This window comes from Sinohyriopsis cumingii, chromosome 8 (genome assembly GCF_028554795.1).
Source record: "Sinohyriopsis cumingii isolate HCF-2022 chromosome 8, ASM2855479v2, whole genome shotgun sequence".
Lineage (NCBI taxonomy): Eukaryota > Metazoa > Mollusca > Bivalvia > Unionida > Unionidae > Sinohyriopsis > Sinohyriopsis cumingii.
In genome coordinates this window covers 66,442,525-66,463,342 of record NC_142968.1, presented here as the reverse complement: position 1 = coordinate 66,463,342, position 20,818 = coordinate 66,442,525, and the positions used below count along the sequence as shown (strand labels likewise).

Below are 20,818 nucleotides of genomic sequence, written 5' to 3'. Positions count from 1 at the left end.
GAGACCAGCTGTCATTTACAGCCAAAAACATTGTATTAAAGTCAATTATATAAATGTACAGTCATGAGTGACCATCTGCAGAACATGACAAGAAACCATGATCTTTAGGCAGAATATTTGCTTGAACATTAATAAGTAGGGCACATGATATCACATAATCACATATAAACTCTACTGACAATTATCTATTCATTTGTAATCATGATAGCTGATGAATGTCTGTAGGAAAAGTGAAGATTGCTATAAATCCAAATAAAATGTATTAAAAGAAACAAAGAATGCACTAAGTGCCACTAAAGGTTTTCTATGCCTACAGGTAGAATTGTATGCTACCATTTGTAAACCAGACATCACTAACTGCCATTGTATTACCTGACATATAACTCCCTATCGCAATTAACCATTCTTTCTTTAGAAGAAGCAGTCATGGATGTAAATAGGTCAGATTGAAATCCTAATTACAATTAACTATTCCTACTTTGAAAGAAGCAGTCATGGATGTACATAGGTCAGATTGAAATCCTAATTACAATTAACTATTCCTACTTTGAAAGAAGCAGTCATGGATGTACATAGGTCAGATTGAAATCCTAATTACAATTAACTATCCCTACATTGAAAGAAGCAGTCATGGATGTACACAGGTCAGATTGAAATGCTACTTACAATTAACTATTACTACTTTGAAAGAAGCAGTCATGGATGTACATAGGTCAGATTGAAATCCTAATTACAATTAACTATTCCTACTTTGAAAGAAGCAGTCATGGATGTACATAGGTCAGATTGAAATCCTAATTACAATTAACTATTCCTACATTGAAAGAAGCAGTCATGGATGTACATAGGTCAGATTGAAATGCTACTTACAATTAACTATTCCTACTTTGAAAGAAGCAGTCATGGATGTACATAGGTCAGATTGAAATCCTAATTACAGTTAACTATTCCTACTTTGAAAGAAGCAGTCATGGATGTACACAGGTCAGATTGAAATCCTAATTACAATTAACTATTCCTACTTTGAAAGAAGCAGTCATGGATGTACATAGGTCAGATTGAAATCCTAATTACAATTAACTATTCCTACTTTGAAAGAAGCAGTCATGGATGTACATAGGTTAGATTTAAATCCTAATTACAATTAACTATTCCTACTTTGAAAGAAGCAGTCATGGATGTACATAGGTCAAATTGAAATCCTAATTACAATTAACTATTCCTACTTTGAAAGAAGCAGTCATGGATGTACATAGGTCAGATTGAAATCCTAATTACAATTAACTATTCCTACTTTGAAAGAAGCAGTCATGGATGTACATAGGTCAGATTGAAATCCTACTTACAATTAACTATTCCTACTTTGAAAGAAGCAGTCATGGATGTACATAGGTCAGATTGAAATCCTACTTACAATTAACTATTCCTACTTTGAAAGAAGCAGTCATGCATGTACTGAGTTTGGATATTCATATTGCCTCTTTGATTATTGTGAAAATCCAGCCCAATACCAGTATTGTAACTAACAGAGCTTCTCATCTGCCTTTCAATGCAGCAAATCAAGTGTATAACTTTTTTATGGAGTGAGTTGTTGTTGTTGTTGCTGTTGTGGGGTTTAACGCCATTTTTCAGCACGATAGGCTATACATGGCGGCCAGTATTATTGGTGGAGGAAGAACCCGGAAAACCCCGGAAAGAACCACCGACCCACGAGAAGCTACTGGCAGGCTTTCTCACATGCCCACATTGGCTGAATCTTAGACTCGAACCGCCGCAGACAGAGGTGAGATGGCAGTGATCCGTAACGAAGAGCGCTTTAGACCACTCGGCCACTCGGGGCCCCCTTTATGGAGTGAGTATGTAATGCTTGGGATGAATATGGTATTTGGCTATTAATAAGTTACTAGAGTTTTCTAGATGAGTTAATTCTATAATCATTGTAAAGGTTTCCTTTCATTTTTGGGGTTTTTTTTGTTGTTGCTTTCTTGCTTTATTGCAATTATGAAAACTTCAAACACTGAGCCAAGAGTGTCTTTGTCTGTGATACACCTTGTTATGGAAATGATCCACATGTATCATGGGCTAATTAAGTTTTAAGTTTTGTAACTAAATTTGTTCAATTTTTGAATAATTTAATTTCTTATTTTTCATGTAAAAGGTACGTATATATTCCATATTTCTCAAAGCCCAATCAGAACAATTACAGTTTTGATTACAGCTAGTATGGATATCATCTCCACAAATATAGATATAAAATGTTTTATGATGAATGGGTATCTATATGGTAAATGGATATCTTTATTGCCTTGTAAAATTATTTTGAGATAAATAGGTATCTTTATTGTCTTATAAATTTATATTGAGATAATTGGGTATCTTTGTTGCCTTGTAAAATTATTTTGAGATAAATGGGTATCTTTATTGCCTTGTAAGATCATTTTAAGATGAATGGGTATCTTTGTTGCTTTGTAAAATTATTTTGAAATAAATGGGTATCTTGTTGCCTTGTAAAATTATATTGAGGTAAATGGGTATCTTTGTTACCTTGTTACAATTGTAAAATTATCTTATGACAGATGGGTATTTTATGACAAATGGGTATCTTTGTAATACATGAGTTTCTTTGTTGTCTTGTAAAATTGTTTTGAGATAAATGGTTATATTTATGATAAATGAGTATCTTTAATTCCTCGTAAAATTATTTTGAGATAAATGCATGTATAACTTTAACAAGAACTTGTGTAAGTTTAAAATACATGTATGGTCATTAAGGATATGTTTCCTCCCCTAAACCTGGTTCTGTTTCTTCCTCAAAAACTGGTCCCTACTGCACAGACATGTTTTAAGATGCTACCTACCTTTAGAGAATGCCTTTATTGGCAGAATGGGTGGTCTCTCGAGATGTTTTATTTTATTAACCTAGATTTCTTGGCCAACTGCCATGACATTTGACTTAGAATTAAATGTCAGTCAGTGATCCTAGGCCTGCATACGCTGTTACTTAAAGGGTGATATCATGAACCTATTGAATCATTCTCTTCTCTGGCAGATCCTTTCCAAATGGTGAAACTCCACAGGCCTTCCAGATTCCATCATCGAGATCAACTGCGATGTATGACTACGAAGAGCCACTAACTCAAAACTCCTTACCATCTGTTCGGGACACAGCTAACCTGTATGAGGATGAGGATAAAAAGAAGAAAAAGAGGAAAAAGAAGAAAAAGAGGCATCACCACCAACACAATCATCAAGAAGCTGAGCAGTTTGGTGATGAGGAACCATATCCAGAGGGACCACCTGGGACAAACCCATATTTAGAAATAAAAGATTACGGTGAAATCAAAGTTGTTCCAGGTCGATCAGCTGATCCATACAGTAGATACTCCGATGCTTAAACATTCTATTTTGAGATGTTTATTTATTATTCATGATTGACAAGATAGTATTTTATTTTTAACTGTGATGTTTGAAGAAGAATATTACATAAATATAGGAGATTTTCTTGTTCATGTTTGATATATTCATAAAATATTTATAAGAGAAAATATATTTGTACAAAATAGTATGCAAAAAAATATACTGCTACTGTATAAACTTGCTAGATGTATTCCCCTATTTTTTTATGACATTTATGCTCTAGATATTTGACAATGCATTTGGTTTGTATGCTGCAGTTCTATTGGGTGTATGCTGTAGTTCTATTAGGTGTATGCACCACCCATGTCAATTTTTGTGGTAATAACAATCATTATAACACTGAGTCTTACAGTATCATGTCTTATAGTAAGACTGCTTTTTGATAAAGTACTTGTAAGTTTACAACCATGTAATTAAATGGGATCCATGACTATATTCACCATACAACACAAATTATGTTATAATGAATGACCTTATAACAGGAACTGTGGTATAATGAAAGGCCTTATAATAGGAACTGTGCTATATCGAATGTCCTTATTATAGGAACTGTTGTAATGAAGGGCCTTATAATAGAAGCTGTGATATAATGAAGGGTCTTATAACAGGAGCTGTGTGATAATGAATAGCTTTATAACAGGAACTTTTATAATGATGGATTTTTTAACAGGAACTCTGTTATAATGAATGGCCTTATAGCAAGGGAGTTATGTATGTTCTGTATTGAATTCTCATGTCAGTAAAGTTTTTTCATTATTATTACCAATAAATAAACCTTTGCTTTCTTGCAAGTACTGCTGTATAAAATTATATAATTAATATATATAAGCCTACATGCAAAACTATTTTTGTCTCCCTGATTGAAATCAAGGAAATAAAATAGTTTTAGTTATTCTGATGTCTCCATGATCCTAAAATTTTAGATTTGTCTTCGGCAAATAATATCAATTATATGAGGACTTAACTATTTTTACCACTAAAAATGCTAATATTTCTTAAATATTTACAATTTTAGAATAATTTTCAGAAATAGGCTTAATTACTAAGAATAATAGCTAAGGGAATATAAAAAAAATTGATATATAGTTTTGAAGCTGTGAGAATTTTCACACATTTAAATTGCTTATAGCTTGTAGCTATTAAGAGATGCCATTATTTTAAACATATTGTGTTTTTGAGATTGTATTTTCATCAGCACTCTGTATACTTAATTAAAATACTCTTAGTAAAAGATGGTTTATGTTCAATTTTGTTGTAAGTTATAATTTGTTTTTTTATGATAGAATTATAAATCATGATTTTTATAACGCTGCTTATTTAATTTTGGATGATGTGTAAACCTAATAAGTTTTGGTGTCTATTTTTACAATTTTAGATATTATGACTAGCGTGGCAGCTGTCAAAAATCTTGAATTCTGAATTTGGTTTAGTGTGCCACAATATTTATATTTCCATCCGCACACATATTTATATTTCTTTTCACACACATATTTATATTTCTTTTCACACACATATTTATATTTCTTTTACACACAGATTTATATTTCTTTTCACACAGATTTATATTTCTATTCACGCACAGATTTCTATTTCCATCCACACACAGATTTCTATTTCCATCCACACACAGATTAACCTCAATGTTAACTTTTTGTACACAGCTAAATTAAAGGCATGCTGGACAAAATAGGGTCTTTTGCTGCTTTTTAAAAAAAAATTGCTGAACTTTAATTTTTATAAATAGATGACTAAATGTTTGCTTACTTTATCATTACCATACTCTGGTTTGTATCTTTCAGTTCTTTTTTTTTATTTACCATTCTAAATTTTGTGCTACAGTTCTAAATTTTGTCTTACAATTATAAACATTATGATGTACAGTTCTAAAGTTTGTCTTACAATTATAAAAATTATGATGTACAGTTCTAAAGTTTGTCTTCTCATTCTTAATTTTGTCTTAAGTAGATTTAAATTTTGAAGTACTGTATGTGTGAATTTTGTCTCAGCAGTCTGCGATTGTGTTCAGTGTATTGTTGAGATTATTCCTGTCGTTTTATGCTGATGTTCAATCTGCAAATGAGCTTCCTATTTATTAATATTGCTCCTTGCAAATCCAGTAATATGCAGTGAAATGTTAATGTTTAGGTTTCCTACATGGTAAGATTGTTCATGATTGTTCGCATTGAAATGTGCCATTTATCGCAAACTGTTTTGCTGTTGATTGTCATTGTAATTATTGGTAAATTTGGAAACTGCATGTATTTGAATGAAAAAGTTTCTGGCATTTATTTAGTTTTCAGATTTATTCAGTGGAGTTTGCATGCATGTTTGATGGTAATGATAAATTACATGATATAATGTTCAGCTCTACTGGTTATTGACCAGAAAACATTGTGAGATGGTCTGTTGTCTGTCATCTGATTTCCATCTGTCTGTTAAATCCAGTTTATTATTACTTCCCCTTCTGAACTACTCCAGCGATTGCCATGAAATTTTACACAAACAATCACCCCAAAGTTTAATTGGTCCTTAACGAAGATTGTGCTGTTTCAACGTCCAATATGGCCACCATGACAGTCATCATGAAAGTATAATGAATGTATTATAATGTAGAAATATTATTTGTACAGTAGACAGATGAATAATACAATTCTGAAATGTGATGTCCCATACACAGCATATTAAACAAACACAGTATATCTGTGATCCTGATTCTAAAATAAAATTGACCATTCAATAAGGCCACCATTACTGAAATAATAGTAAAGGCTCTTGGAAAAACCCTCAAAACCACTCATCAGAATCTGACCATATTTGACAGAAAGCATCTTAGGTTTTCAGATCTGTTTAGATGGTGCTGATCCACTATCCAATCTAGCTGCCTTTACGAAAGCTCTGAAAGTCTTGAAGCAACTTCTTCAAATGTGCTCAACAGAATTTGAACGAATTTGACAGCAGGCATCCATTCATGCACGTTTTAAGCTGGTACAAAGTTTGCTGATCTGTTTTCAGATATAACCATTGTTACAAAAATATCCAAACCTGTAGCTACCTCTGAACTTGAATTTGATAATAAGGTCCTTTCAATTTTTTTTTTTTTAAAGAATGCCAATCTGCCATTAAATATGGCTACCATTACTCCAACTAGGACATAATTTAAATGATTTTGTCACAGAGGCGGTTCAATGGAATTTCAGCAAGTTTCACAGTTAGCATGCATTTATTTTATGTTTATACACATGATTCCAATTTGCCATCACATGACTTCTATTTATAACATTAGAATAGCTTCTACACTAGTAAAAGCAAATTTGACTGAAAGTACTCTAGCTTGAAGTCCTTTGCTGTTTCAACAATTGATGAACCTCTGCCTCAAATATAGCCATCATTACTGAAAATAGAAAAAAACCATTGACACAACTTTATGAACAGAAAACAGAAATGGACAAAAAGTATCCTGACACAGAAGTTGTCGGATTTGGATAAAGATTAAAAAAATCAGAGAAAACTGAAAATTTATTTTCAAAACATATGAAACCAATGTATTGGAGGAAATTTCTACAGAAGCATTCTTCTAAGTTTTATTTGCTATTAGGCAACTGTCAGCCAGTTGAGCAATCTCCAATCTACTGTGTCTTTGTTTACAGACCTAACAGGAAAACTGTAAATTGTTGGATGACAAATGTATCCATCAAATCTTTATATTTCTTGAAATTTGGCTGCACATTCATATATCTTTTTATTAAAGAAAATAAGAATCTTCCATGAATTTCTAGAACAAGGTGTGAAATATCAAGACTTCATCCCAAGCTATAATGTATATACTCACTTATAAGTCAAAAGTCCAACTGCAGACTGCATAATACTAGATCTGCTGCAGCTGCATAACGTACTGGCAGACCTGAGTCTATGCAGTTTGTTAGGAACAATCAGTACAACAAGCATAACCCCTGATCTTCTGGCACATTTGCCAGTTTATTAGGAACAATCAGTACAACAAGCATAACCCCTGATCTTGTGGCACATTAGCCAGTTTATTAGGAACAATCAGTACAACAAGCATAACCCCTGATCTTCTGGCACATTAGCCAGTTTATTAGGAACAATCAGTACAACAAGCATTACCCCTGATCTTCTGGCACATTAGCCAGTTTATTAGGAACAATCAGTACAACAAGCATAACCCCTGATCTTCTGGCACATTTGCCAGTTTATTAGGAACAATCAGTACAACAAGCATTACCCCTGATCTTCTGGCACATTAGCCAGTTTATTAGGAAGAATCAGTACAACAAGCATAACCCCTGATCTTCTGGCACATTAGCCAGTTTATTAGGAACAATCAGTACAACAAGCATAACCCCTGATCTTCTGGCACATTAGCCAGTTTATTAGGAACAATCAGTACAACAAGCATAACCCCTGATCTTCTGGCACATTAGCCAGTTTGTTAGGAACAATCAGTACAACAAGCATAACCCCTGATCTTCTGGCACATTAGCCAGTTTATTAGGAACAATCAGTACAACAAGCATAACCCCTGATCATCTGGCACATTTGCCAGTGGTAGATCAGGATCTGTGTTGGTTGCAGTTGGAGCAGACTTTTTGCAGATATATATGGTGACCCTAGCAGCCAGAAACGTTAAACAAGTTTATGGAGTAATAAAGTCTTTGTGAACAGAACAGTCCCTACTTCTATTTTTTCATAACTATTTTGCTGTCTTTTAGTAGAAATAAGAGATTCTCTTTTTTCATCTTTTGTTTATATTTGAAATGAATATAACTTTTGCCAATAAAAGTTCATGGTAATGTATCCAATTCACATTCAGTGTCCCTTTGGAATTTGACAGAAGCACCTCAATTGGAGCAAATTCACATACATGATGTTAATTTGGGTGCATTGTCCCATGATATTTAGCTATTATTTTTGAAAGGTTTTGTTTCCATTTAAAGTATTGATCATAGCTGATAGTGCTAATATTAATACACATTTTGGTTTACTGTTTATTTTTATATGGTTGCAAATGTATACTATTTGCACTGTATTATATTTAGTCCATATTTGTTTGTCATCTTCACTAGCCATGGTTCTGATAGGTTAACCCTATCTACACATTGGTGGATTGAGCAGATATTTTAGTGCTTTGTTCTAGCGACATCTGTTGAATTTCATGAGTTGCCTCCCTTAGTATCTAATGCCAACTAATCAATAGCATGTAAAAGCGGTCCATTGTACGTCAGCCAAACATTGTGTAGGCAATTGATTTCAAAAAGATACTTTATAAGTTTGACATTGAAAGTTTGACCAAGTACCAGAGAGAAACCATTACAGGTGTATTTGAGTGAAACTTATTTGTACAAACATGGGCTGGCAGAGGAAAATTGCTTATTTATGAGTCCATTCAAGTTGTGTACTCCCCTTTTCTCGATCATGTAGGAACAGTGTTCAGATTTGAACAAGTTAATTTTGATTGAATGTGGTGGCTTGCCACTGCATCCAATTAAATTCACAGACGCGAAGGACAGAAATATCTGCTCAATCTGCCAAGGTGTAGAAAGGGTTAAAATATCGGAACCGTGGCTAGTGAAGATAATTTCTTTGTATAAGTGTCCATTTCAGAGATCTACTAAAGTGAAATTAGTCTTTCTTAACACATTAACCCCTGGAGCTTTTTGTCATTTTTTCCTAAAATTCGAGTAGGAAACACATTTTGAATGCTATTTCTGAATAGACTCGAAAACACCAAATCCCTGGTCATCTTTCAATAACATACTGCCTAGTGGTGTTAGAAACATCAATTTTCGTTGGCTATTTGACTCGCCTATGAGCAGAAGGGTAAAAGTTGGACTTCTTTTTATTATTTTTTTGCTAAACAGAGCCATTATTTTTGTATGGAGACCACTCTTTATTCCAAATGCCCATCTTATCCTACTTTTTGCAAAGGCTCATCTGTCTGTTTGCAGTTCATACTGGTTTGCCTTAGATCTGAGACCAAAAAGTCTAAAATCCAGACACAAAATCAGATTCTGACCACGGGCAAATATTGGGTAAAACAAGTCGGGTCCAAAAAATGAGGTTTTTCTATCTGTATTTTGTAGTGCAACTAGATATTCCAGATTATTTGGTATCATTGTAGAGCTACATCTGTCTACCTTTCTATAATACCACCCACTTTAGTGTATCATGCATGACCATGACGCTACAGAGCTCGGCAGTAGGCTACTACTTCCTGCCCCATAAAGTCATCGCTAGGGGTTAATGTGTTAATATGATATAAATGACTACTATTATACAGAAATAGTCATTCTTGCTTTGTTCTATGAACTTGCTAAGTTGGACTTAGATATATTAATGTCTAGAACCTTAATCAGGTTTAGTGTAATTTGTTTATAGAGATCTGAAAAGAGACCTGTGGAATACATGGGTTTTGTTGGTTTTAGGATTTGGTTTTAATCTATTGTTGCTTTTATAGACAGTTCATTAAAGTCTGTACAAGAAGAATTCAGCAAGTCTTCCATCACCTGAATAAAAATTAACACAGCTAATCGAATTACATGCATTTAGGAGAATAAAATGATTTGTACCATATCAAAACCCCGTCATTTGAGCTCAAATCTGATCTCAAGAGCTCTTCAATAAACTTATAACATACCTAACATGCCTTTTTAACAATATTTTTCAATTTTCTTTCTGGTATTTTAATTGATTTCAACATTTTATGCTACACAGATGCATCCAATTTAAATTTGACCATTGAATATGAGTCATGAACTAGCTAGCCATGCATTTGTTGGTCATTGATATATTCTATTTTGAATACAAAAATGGAGCACTCTTAGTTCTTCTGCAGTACACCAGAAATGCATATTGTGTATTGTTGAGTTACACTGCAAAATGTTTTTAAAATAAAAAATTGTTTCATATATGTTGCTGTTTCATTAAAATTCAAGCTCTTCTGTTAAAATTAAAATGTTTTAATATACCATCTCAGATCTCTTTACTTCGTAGTTATACTTCATGACTGTAATTTTTTGCAAAAATTTATATAATATATATTTCTATTCTTTTTTCCTTTATACCATTCATTAGTCATGAAAATAAAGTATTTACCAGGAAAATGAATGACCATTTCTAATCTCCTGACTTCATGCCTGTGATTGATTTTGTTTTTCTTATTTATAATAGTAATATGATAGATCTTTTTATTAACTTTGCCTTTTCACCAAGCATTAGTTATGAAAATAAAATAGCTTTAAGAAACAAAATGGTTGAGTATTCTTTCTTGCCCTTTAAGCTGGATTATAACAAGATCTGCTAGTCTTGAAGGACCATGTTCCTGTGACTCTTAAATGGAACGTCATATTGACATTAGGTTTTCACCAGATGCATACATGTGAACCTTCCTGCTAGAAGAGATTTCCTCATGAGATAAGGGGTTTCTCCCATCCTTTACATCTTTCATTGAAATTTCCCACATACCTGAAATTATAATGTAAACAATTCTGGAACAGAAATGTTTCTTTTCTTTGCATCTTGTTTCCATGACTATGAACTGGCTTATACATACCATTTTAATTGCTAATTCAACAGACCATAACCTAAAGGTAATCACTGATCATACCATGTGTTATCAGTAGTAACTAAAAACGGATTAAACACATTAGTGGATTATGGTTGGATGACTAAAGAACTCGAGCTTCATAGAACAATTAAAAATACTTGCAGGATCTTTTGGCAGGGTTGATTTTGTATTCAGTGTTTAAAGTTTGTGGCAATGGACTATACTCCATGTGATCAAAAACAAGTTGGAAAGGATTAAAGATTTTAATGGATTATCACTGGATTATTTAAGAGCTCAACAGGGTGCTTTATATTTAGTAATAATACTTAGAGTTTGTGAAGATATGTTAACATGCATTATCTCCATTTGCTAATAGGTCCAAATCTAAACAACCAAAATAAACAGGAAATTAAATAATGGATGAATGTGTATGTGTGTGAATTGGATTTTTAACATAGCTTAACAATTTTTCAGTCATATCGCTATGATGTCTGCAGTGTGGCAGTTTATAGTGATACCTAGCACTGGGGCATCATGTCGCAGACATGTAGCATGATGTCCCACCGAGACACATTATCCTGACACCAGGCCAACCAGTCCTAACACTAACCTGCTAATGCTGAGTACCAAGCGAGACATATGTTAGTACCAATTTTGTAGGTCTTTGATATGACTCTGCTGTGTATCAAACCCACGACTCCCCACATCCGAGGTGGGTACTCTGACTACTAGGCCACGGCAGCAGCAAAACAAAATGGATGATGTCAGGAATTTCAGTTGTTGGAATCAAGCACAAAAGTACATGAATATGCATTCCACCATTCCTGTAAAGTCACTTTTAAGAAGAACTATCCAAATTCAACCCAGATAGTACCAATCTCGAGCAATTGTGGTTAGCAGGAAACAATTAAACTCCTTGGCAGACTGCCACAGTGGCTAATTAAAAAATCTTGTCATGCAAGAATGTCAGAGATAATCTCAACATTCGACAGTTAAAAAGAAGAAATGATCTTATCTTGAATTCTTAGAAATTATCAGACAGTAAAGCATGTCCGATGAGGGACTCTTGTTTTTCACCCTGTATGCATCCTGTCATACCAGGATGAAGTGATGTTTCCTGATGAGTACACCCTCATCACACAAGTACCAGTAGGTCACTGTGGCCTATATTTCACACTTCACTGATTTTGAAAACATTTTGGATTTTAATTTGATTCTCAAGCTCTGTTTTTGATAGAATCATCAATCTAGATGATTGTATGCATCTCTGTTGGTACCATATCCTTCCAAAAATGAATCTTACTGTGCCCTACATTTCTCATTTTTACTGGCTCAGATTAAGTTTTTGTGTTTACCTCAAAAATCAGTATTTTTAGCACCCTGTATGCATACAGTTATATTAAGATTCATGAAATTTGGTGAGAGGATATATCTCATCACAAAAGAAGGTCACTGGGATGCATGTTTCACTGCCTTGGGTTCAGTCTCAAATACTGTTTATGCTAAGATCATCAAACTGGGTCATTATACATGTATGCATCTATATTGATACCACAACCAGACAACAAAAGAAGATCATTGTAATGTACATTTAACATTTTACTGGCTTATGTTAAATTTTTGCATTTACATCATGACCACATTGGTGTTTTTTCTACAGCATAATACCTGTATAATACCTGTATAAATAATACCAGGAATCATAAAATCTGGTGACATGATGCATCTTAATCTTTATCTTAAAAGTATGTCACTGTGTCCCTAATTTCCTATTTTGCTGACTTGGTTCACTTTAACATTTTTATTGCTCACATCAATAAGCCAAGTGACTATAATACATATCTCTAAGTATTACAACCATACCCAAAGAGGTCACTGCATACTAAATTTATCTATTATTGTTTTAGGCTGCATTTATTACATGACCATACAGGTTTATGGCCTGCTCTGTGCATACTGTCCTATAAAACATATGGCTCTGTCTGCATGGGTACAAATCTTGGCCTTCATAAATGTGAGTATCTGTTAAAGCTTTCCATTGGTTTCATGTAGGTCAGTAGTTTTTTCTGGAGATTTCCCATGTTGATCATTCACCAGATATATTGGCTGCCATGCATAGTCTGTCATGTGCTGAAAAATGGTATCAAAAAACTGATAACCAACCAGCTTTATGAGCTCTACTTAATCAGTTCAATAGTAGGTCAATATTAGCCATATTTTATGCCTCACAAGTTTGCTTTAATTTTTGTGTTTTCTTGGACACTGTCCATGCTTCACTCATGAAACGGATGACCAAAAATGTTTTTGGTTTGTTATATGCATACTATCCTACCTAAAATAAAGAAACTCAGTTAGTGGATGTATTGTTGTTTTTTTTTATTTCTTTTTTTCAAGAAAAAGTCCCTCTGACCTATATTTCATGCTCAGTCACTTGAAGTTTTTTGTCAAACATTTTCTAGGTGGATTTTATATGCCAATCATATAACTTGATAACTGGATGCATCTTCTTTACTACTATGACCTTTAAACTAGGGAAGGTCACTGTGGTGAACTTTTTATACTTTCCTAACATGAACTAAGTAATTGTGTACATGATCACATTGATTCATCCACATACCCTAGCCTACTTAAAAGACCTTTCTGACCAATGTAGTTGGAATTAGAAATACAAGTTTATTAATATCAGTAACTATAGTTTGTATTATATGAATTGTTAAGCTAAGAAGATTATCTGTGTACTGTACATGTGAATGTGTATGGGAATTAGGTGAGCAGACTGTATGCTTTTCATGTGAGGCCTCATCATTAGTGTGTAATCAGTATAATTATTGTGTAATAAATATATATAACTATTGTGTAATCAATATAATTATTGTGTAATCAATATAATTATTGTCCAATCAATATAATTATTGTCTAATCAATATAATTATTGTGCAATCAGTATAATTATTGATGCATGAAATATGTACTGCTGGCTGTCCTTCCAGGGTTTTGTGTTTATTCCGCACTTAAATTTTACTCTTTTTGTCGCCAGGTCAGTTAAAAGTATTTAATAATTATGCAGATACCTATTTTGTTTTGAAACATTACTTTGTAACTTGTAAAATGATTTCTGCTTTAGTCAAATCATTGTGAAGAGATTTTGAAAAACATTTAATGTTTTCCACTTCATCTTTTAAGACAACTGTGCAATATTCTATATAAACATATATGTACTCTTTAAATAATTTGTTATTTTACTTGAACTGGTATTGGCACTTATTATGTGTTCATTTTGTTTTCTCCATTAACTTTACATTGTCGTAATCATGCATTGCATTTCGATTGTGCATGGCTTCATATTGCATGACATGTGTGCCTAAAATGGTATAATGTGTTTGGAACTACTTTTGATTTTAAACACACAACATACTCTTATGTAGCAGACACTGTAGTTTGTTATTTAAAAGATGCATTTGTAGATGAACTAAACAAGCTTCCTGGTCCATTTGAAAGTAGAGATGATAAAGTTAATGATGTGGATGCGTTCAATGTTTCACAAAAGAAACTTTCAACCAAGCAAACAAATAAATACGTTATTCACAATATCCACAAGAAACAGGAGATATGCAGTATTGAAAATACCATTATAATCATTTAAACAGTTATTTGGGATCAATGTTTATAACTATTCACAAACTGAATGGTTCAGATTATAAACCATGCTCGCAAGGGTTTATACAAATAGCATATTAAGGCCAAGGTTTATATAGTTTCCCTCAGAGACATACAAGCTGTCAAAGAAATTACAAAACAATAATGCAACTGAAAAAGGTGGATTCTCGTAAAAACCCAAGAGCCTCAGAGCCATTAGACCAAGACGACGATGAAGTATATTTTCCAATAAGAAAATGGACTGTCACACCACAGCTGCTTTGCAATAGATCCCTTTCACCAGGCATTTTAAATGAGTTGCCATTCCTGATACTGATCTCTAAAAATCAAAATGAGGCTATCACTGCTGGGTGAATTTTCTTGATATTGACTTGTAAGTGGAGTTCAATGTTGGAAATTCTGAATATTATCATGACATCATGTACATGTACAAAACAAATATGAACCTTCAGAATATGATAATAATAATAATAATAATACAGTGTAATAATAATATTCCCCAATTAAAATATAAATAACACACACAGTGAAGGAAATTAACAATTTCTCACAGAAATTTGTTTTATTCTAAAAATTTGTTTTAGAATGTATTTTATCTTATTTTGCATTAAACCAATTTAAGCAAGTTCATTTTAAGTTTTAATAATATATGTCAAATCATGTTTAGTGGTATATACAGTTTAGCTATCAAAGCATGTTCAGAAGTATGTAGTTTAAATAAACTGTAATTAAAATCATTGGAAAAGCAATCACTATCCTTGCCGACTCGGAAGGCAGAAGCCCGTCAACGCCCTCTCTGTTGAGCTTAAATTTAAAATATAATTTTTCGTACTCCCATTGCACTAATACCAATGTACAGGTTTTAGTCTGTAGTGAAATCTCTTACCCATATGAAATAATTAGGCGGATTGGACCTGGGACTTTAGCAGACTCCATGCAAAATATAAAGGCGGACATGGAAAATTGGAGAAGTCAAAGGATAATCCATCTATAGTCCATCTAACTGTAAGATGGACTTTTGTTAAAATTCCTTCTATATAGTACATCTTTGGGCATAATTTTGGACTTGGTATATTTTCCAACCAACATCAAGGCAGAATTAAGAACTTAATCACTTGCATCTATTACATGAGAGGAGGAACCTAGGTGGAATGAAGAACTTAGTGATTCACATTAACTAAACAAAAGGCAGTATTTTGAGTTTGGTTTTTGTGTTAGTAAAGTCAGATGTAAATTTGGACCTTTGTCACTTGTGCAGCAGTGGTTAACTTAATCTTTTAACTTTGTTTTTATTGCAAAGTTAATGCTTCTTATTAAATAACTTCAATGAGTCAATGTAAATTTTAAAAAAGTCCATGTAGAAAAAATGACTTTGCAAGATTTTTGTTTACTGTTTTCAAGCTAGGATGACAGGACTGTATAAATTTGAAAACATTTCAAGTTTAAGAATTTCTGAGACAAGGAATCATCTCACAATGAATGAATGGAATGGTATATATTTATCTGACCTAGGATGTGTCATTTCACAATGAATGAATGGAGTGGTTTACATTTATATTTGAGCTAGGATGTGTCATTTCACACAGAATGAATGGAGTGGTATACATTTATATTTGAGCTAGGATGTATCATTTTACAATGAATGAATGGAGTGGTATACATTTATATTTGAGCTAGGATGTATCATTTTACAATGAATGAATGGAGTGGTATACATTTATATTTGAGCTAGGATGTGTCATCTCACAATGAATGAATGGAGTGGTATACATTTATATTTGAGCTAGGATGTATCATTTTACAATGAATGAATGGAGTGGTATACATTTATATTTGAGCTAGGATGTGTCATCTCACAATGAATGAATGGAGTGGTATACATTTATATTTGAGCTAGGGTGTGTCATTTCACAATAAATCAATGGAGTGGTATACATTTATATTTGAGCTAGGATGTATCATTTCACAATGAATGTCAGTAATGCACCAACACTCAATAAGCATAAAATAATCAAGATCACTATTATGAGAGAAACCTGGGCATTCCTGTGTGGTTCATCTACAAGTACCTATTCAGTCTTTATTGCTGCCTAAGAAAACACTCTAAATAAAGTCTTTACATAGCAGTCATTTATCTTGAAAACAAATTAGAATAATGTAATTGAACCATTCCATATGAAAGTTATAATATTCACTAAATTTCTGGGAATAGTAAACAAATAATATAAAACAAAGTGATACACTGTTTACTATTTTCAAAATGTGCCAGGGCTGTCCTACATTTTACTTAGTCTCTTGTACTCTTGTGATGGAAACAAGTTCCTCAGTATGTCAAGCAAAAGCTTCAAAAACTGTCAACTTGAAAGATTTTCATATTTTTTAGTTTTTTGCACTTTATGAAATGAGATAATTTTGTATGTGTCTATCATTCTTTTACAAATCTGCAGCAGTTTTATCTGGACTTGTAACTAGACACTGACCATTTGTAATAAAAATACAGTTTATATGTTGCAGACTTTAATCAGATTCCAGCTTGTTGGCAAAACTGCAAACGTAAAGTCTCTTTGTTCCTGAACATCTTATGAGCATATATCATGAAATAAGGTTCTGAATAGGTAACACCTGAAGATCCTTTGTTTTTATTACAGCTAGTGTTTTCCATAATTTAAACACTTAAACTTTTCAATGAATGTCAGTTTTGTTTGTTCTCCATTTTCTGGAATTATAATAAAAACATCTTACAAGAGATAATCCCTGTCTAATGTTGTATTCAACTGTACATTTGTCCGGTTACACCATTCGTAAATAAGCTATTCAACTGTACATTTGTCCCGTTACACCATTCGTAAATAATTAAGCTATTCAACTGTACATTTGTCCCGTTTCACCATTCGTAAATAAGCTATTCAACTGTACATTTGTCCCGTTTCACCATTCGTAAATAAGCTATTCAACTGTACATTTGTCCCGTTTCACCATTCGTAAATAAGCTAGATCACATTATCATTAATTCCTACTCTGCTTAAGCCTTAAAACTTAGATGAAACGGGTTCAAAACCGAGAAGTGAATGTAGTGCTTTATTTTCTTCCTTTGTGAGAGCTCTTTCTTTCACTCCACCTAAAATATTAATACCATTATCATTTGTGTCACCTCTTGCTAGTTGGTTTGGTAATTCAAGTGAATTATATGACTTTTCACAAAAAGATCCTTTTCTGATGCATTTTTGCTTTAATTCAGGTAACCTTCACATGAATGATGCTCCTGTCACAATCTGATTATCTATATTCTATGTACCTCTTATCATATGTACCCTTTCTGAGAAGAACACCATTTTTGTCATCAAATAAAAAGCAAATGTGCATATATAGGGGTCAAAAGTTGTGTACACTGTCTGGAAGATGTAGGAGTTGGTGCGCATTCAGTCACACAAAACACGTGTCATATATAGTTTTAAAATGTGTGCAAAAGTCAAGTAACATCTGTTCGGCTATTTTAATTTCAATTTCATTTTAACCAAATTTAGAAAAATGTGCTTAGCATTTACAAGTAGCAGATGAGAAATCTCTCAAGACCTAATACACCATGTAGCACAGTTGTACCAAAGAACAATAGACAGGACTGATATTCTGATGCCTTCCAGTATTTCCTCCTATTTAGGTCGAATAAACATATTCCGCCTAGTAACAGATGGAGTAACTTGTATTATATTTAGCCATATCTCACCATGAATCTACCTAAAGGTGATAATGTTAGTGGACTCTAGGATAATTTGGCAGAATAAACGAAATCCGCCTAGTGGGTGGAATAAATTCCTCCTAGTAATAGAACAAGTAATTTGCCTATTTTGTACCATATTCTACCCTCAATCAACTTAAAAGTGATACTAAGTGGAATCTAGGCTTTAGGTGAAATCCTCTGTAAAATTCCACCTGGAATCTTGTTAAAGTTGGGGAGGAAGTTTTCATACAGGTAATCTCTGGCTAATGGACAAATGTTAGTTTCAAACCCCAGAAAGGTCTACATAAACCCCACTTTTTGGTTTCGGAATCCTGAATCTAAGTCTGACAATTTTCTGAACACTTTTAGTTTAAACTAACTTTATTCTATTGTTATGGTGTTTTAATTTAAAATAACATTATTCAATAGTTTTGGTATTCTAATTAAAATAACATTATTCTATAGCTTTGGTATTTTAATGTAGAAAAAAATATTTATCTAAAGTTTATGTATTTTACGTTTAAATAACATTATTCTATAATTTTGGTATTATATTTTAAATAACAATATTATAAAATGTTGGTATTTTATTTTGAATAATATTTATCTATAGTTTATGTATTTTAATTTAAAATAACATTATTGTATAGATTTGGTATTTTATTTTTCATGGATGCAATCATTTTTCACATATGTAAATAAGGTCTCTGTCCGTTGCAACACTAGTCTTATGAAAGGAATTTCTGAGCCAAACCCCTATTTTGTATTAGGACGACCAGACAATCTTACCCATAGACCCCGAGCTAGCAAAACAAATATGAAAACACTTCCCATATTGTAAAATAGATATGGTGTGGGATTTTTTATATTCAAGTATTCGTTGTGTTGGGATGGATGTAAAACACTCTACAAATGATATTAAACACTCTAAAAATCACAATATAAACAATGTTGCATGTATGAGAGATTTATTCGTCTAAAGCGGCTTGAAAAAGACGAAGTATGGTAAACACAAATCATCGCTCCCACTATCAACATTAAATTTGAACATACCAGAGCGAAAAGGGATTCATATATGAATTATACAACAAAACACTAATCTCTTTTTTAAACACAAAAGGTCATGGACGATCAGGACAGTTTCTTGCTATAAACGCTAAAATCAAGATGATTTGTGTGTTCTCCATAGCAGTGGACTACTTCGAAACTTGCTATATCACAGTGAAGTCTAATTGCCGGAGACCGCTCCGGTGGCCTAAGTGGTTAGAGCGTCCGCTTCGAATGTGGGAGGTCCCTGGTTAGAAAACCGGTCGAGTCATACCAAAGACTTATAAAAATGGTACTAATAGCTACCTTGCTTGGCGCTCATCATTAAGAGGTTAGTGTTAGGACTGGTCGGCCTGGTGTCAAGATAATGTGACTGGGTGGGACATCATGAGTAGTGAAGGGGGGCACTTTACCGTCAATGGGAATTAGCATTAAAAACACCCCTGGGCAAGATTACCATCAAGGGAAATTTAACATGGAGAAAAATCGTGGGTAAGATTACCGTCAAGGGAAATTAACATGGAGAAAAAAAAAATCGTGGGGCAGTTTAGCGTCAAACGAAATTAAACAGGGTGGGCCTTTATAGCGTCAAGGGCCTTCACTAAAGTGGGCCTTTATAGCGTCAAGGGAAATTGAACATGGGATTTTTTTTTAAATATTTTTTTTAAAAAAAATTAAAAAAATAAAAAAGGGGTAGGCAATGGAAAGGCTATCTCTTTTCGAGAAATATGGGGCCCTGAAAAGGGCCTTTGCGTTTTTTTCTTCTTCTTTTAACTTCTTAACTTCTTCCACCATCCTCTTATTTTGTCCATCAACCCCTTCTTCTTCTTTTCTGTTTCCGGCAGCCAGTCCGGGTGGCCCATGGCCCGGAACTTCTCTTGGATTTTCATCCAGTTTGTGTTCAGTTTTTCCAATTCATCCTTTTTTTTTTTATTTTCTTCTTCTTTTCTTTCCTTTGACCACTTTTCTTTGATCTTCTTGACCTCTTCGGTCAGCACATTCCTCATCAGTTCTTCCACTTTCTTAAGTTTTTCTAACCCCCACTTCGCGAAACACCAATCTGTCCATTCTACAATGTCTTCTAGAAAGCACCTTGCACTCATCACATGATCTATTGCTTCTTTTAACTTCCCCACTTTCACATACGGTGGGTTAATTAAACCTCTGATTCTCTTCTCCTCATCCTCTATCATTTCTTTTACAATATTTACGGATAAGTGGAGGCTGGTTACTTGTCTTGAGACGAAGTCTTTTGTCACTGCATACCTCCATTCCTGTTCAACCCTTTCTACTACACTCAATCCATCCACCATCCAATACCAACTTCCCATAAGATCGTTGTATAAAGCTGAAGCTGCTGGCATCTTCTTGTTCGCTTATTCCGTAGAATGGGCTCCAATGACCAACACTGTTAG

General features: G+C 33.4%; 1 protein-coding gene across 1 annotated transcript in view; it reads left to right on the top strand.

Annotated features, from left to right (window-relative positions):
* LOC149793724 (hemicentin-1-like) overlaps window positions 1-10,685 on the top strand; it is a 204,284-nt gene extending 193,599 nt beyond the window's left edge. Inside the window, exon 31 of the mRNA XM_089969043.1 lies at window positions 3,050-10,685. Within this exon, the coding sequence (XP_089825169.1) occupies window positions 3,050-3,395 (346 nt within the window). The 3' untranslated portion in view covers window positions 3,396-10,685. The remainder of the gene's footprint in view (window positions 1-3,049) is intronic.
* The last annotated feature ends 10,133 nt before the right edge of the window (window positions 10,686-20,818 follow it).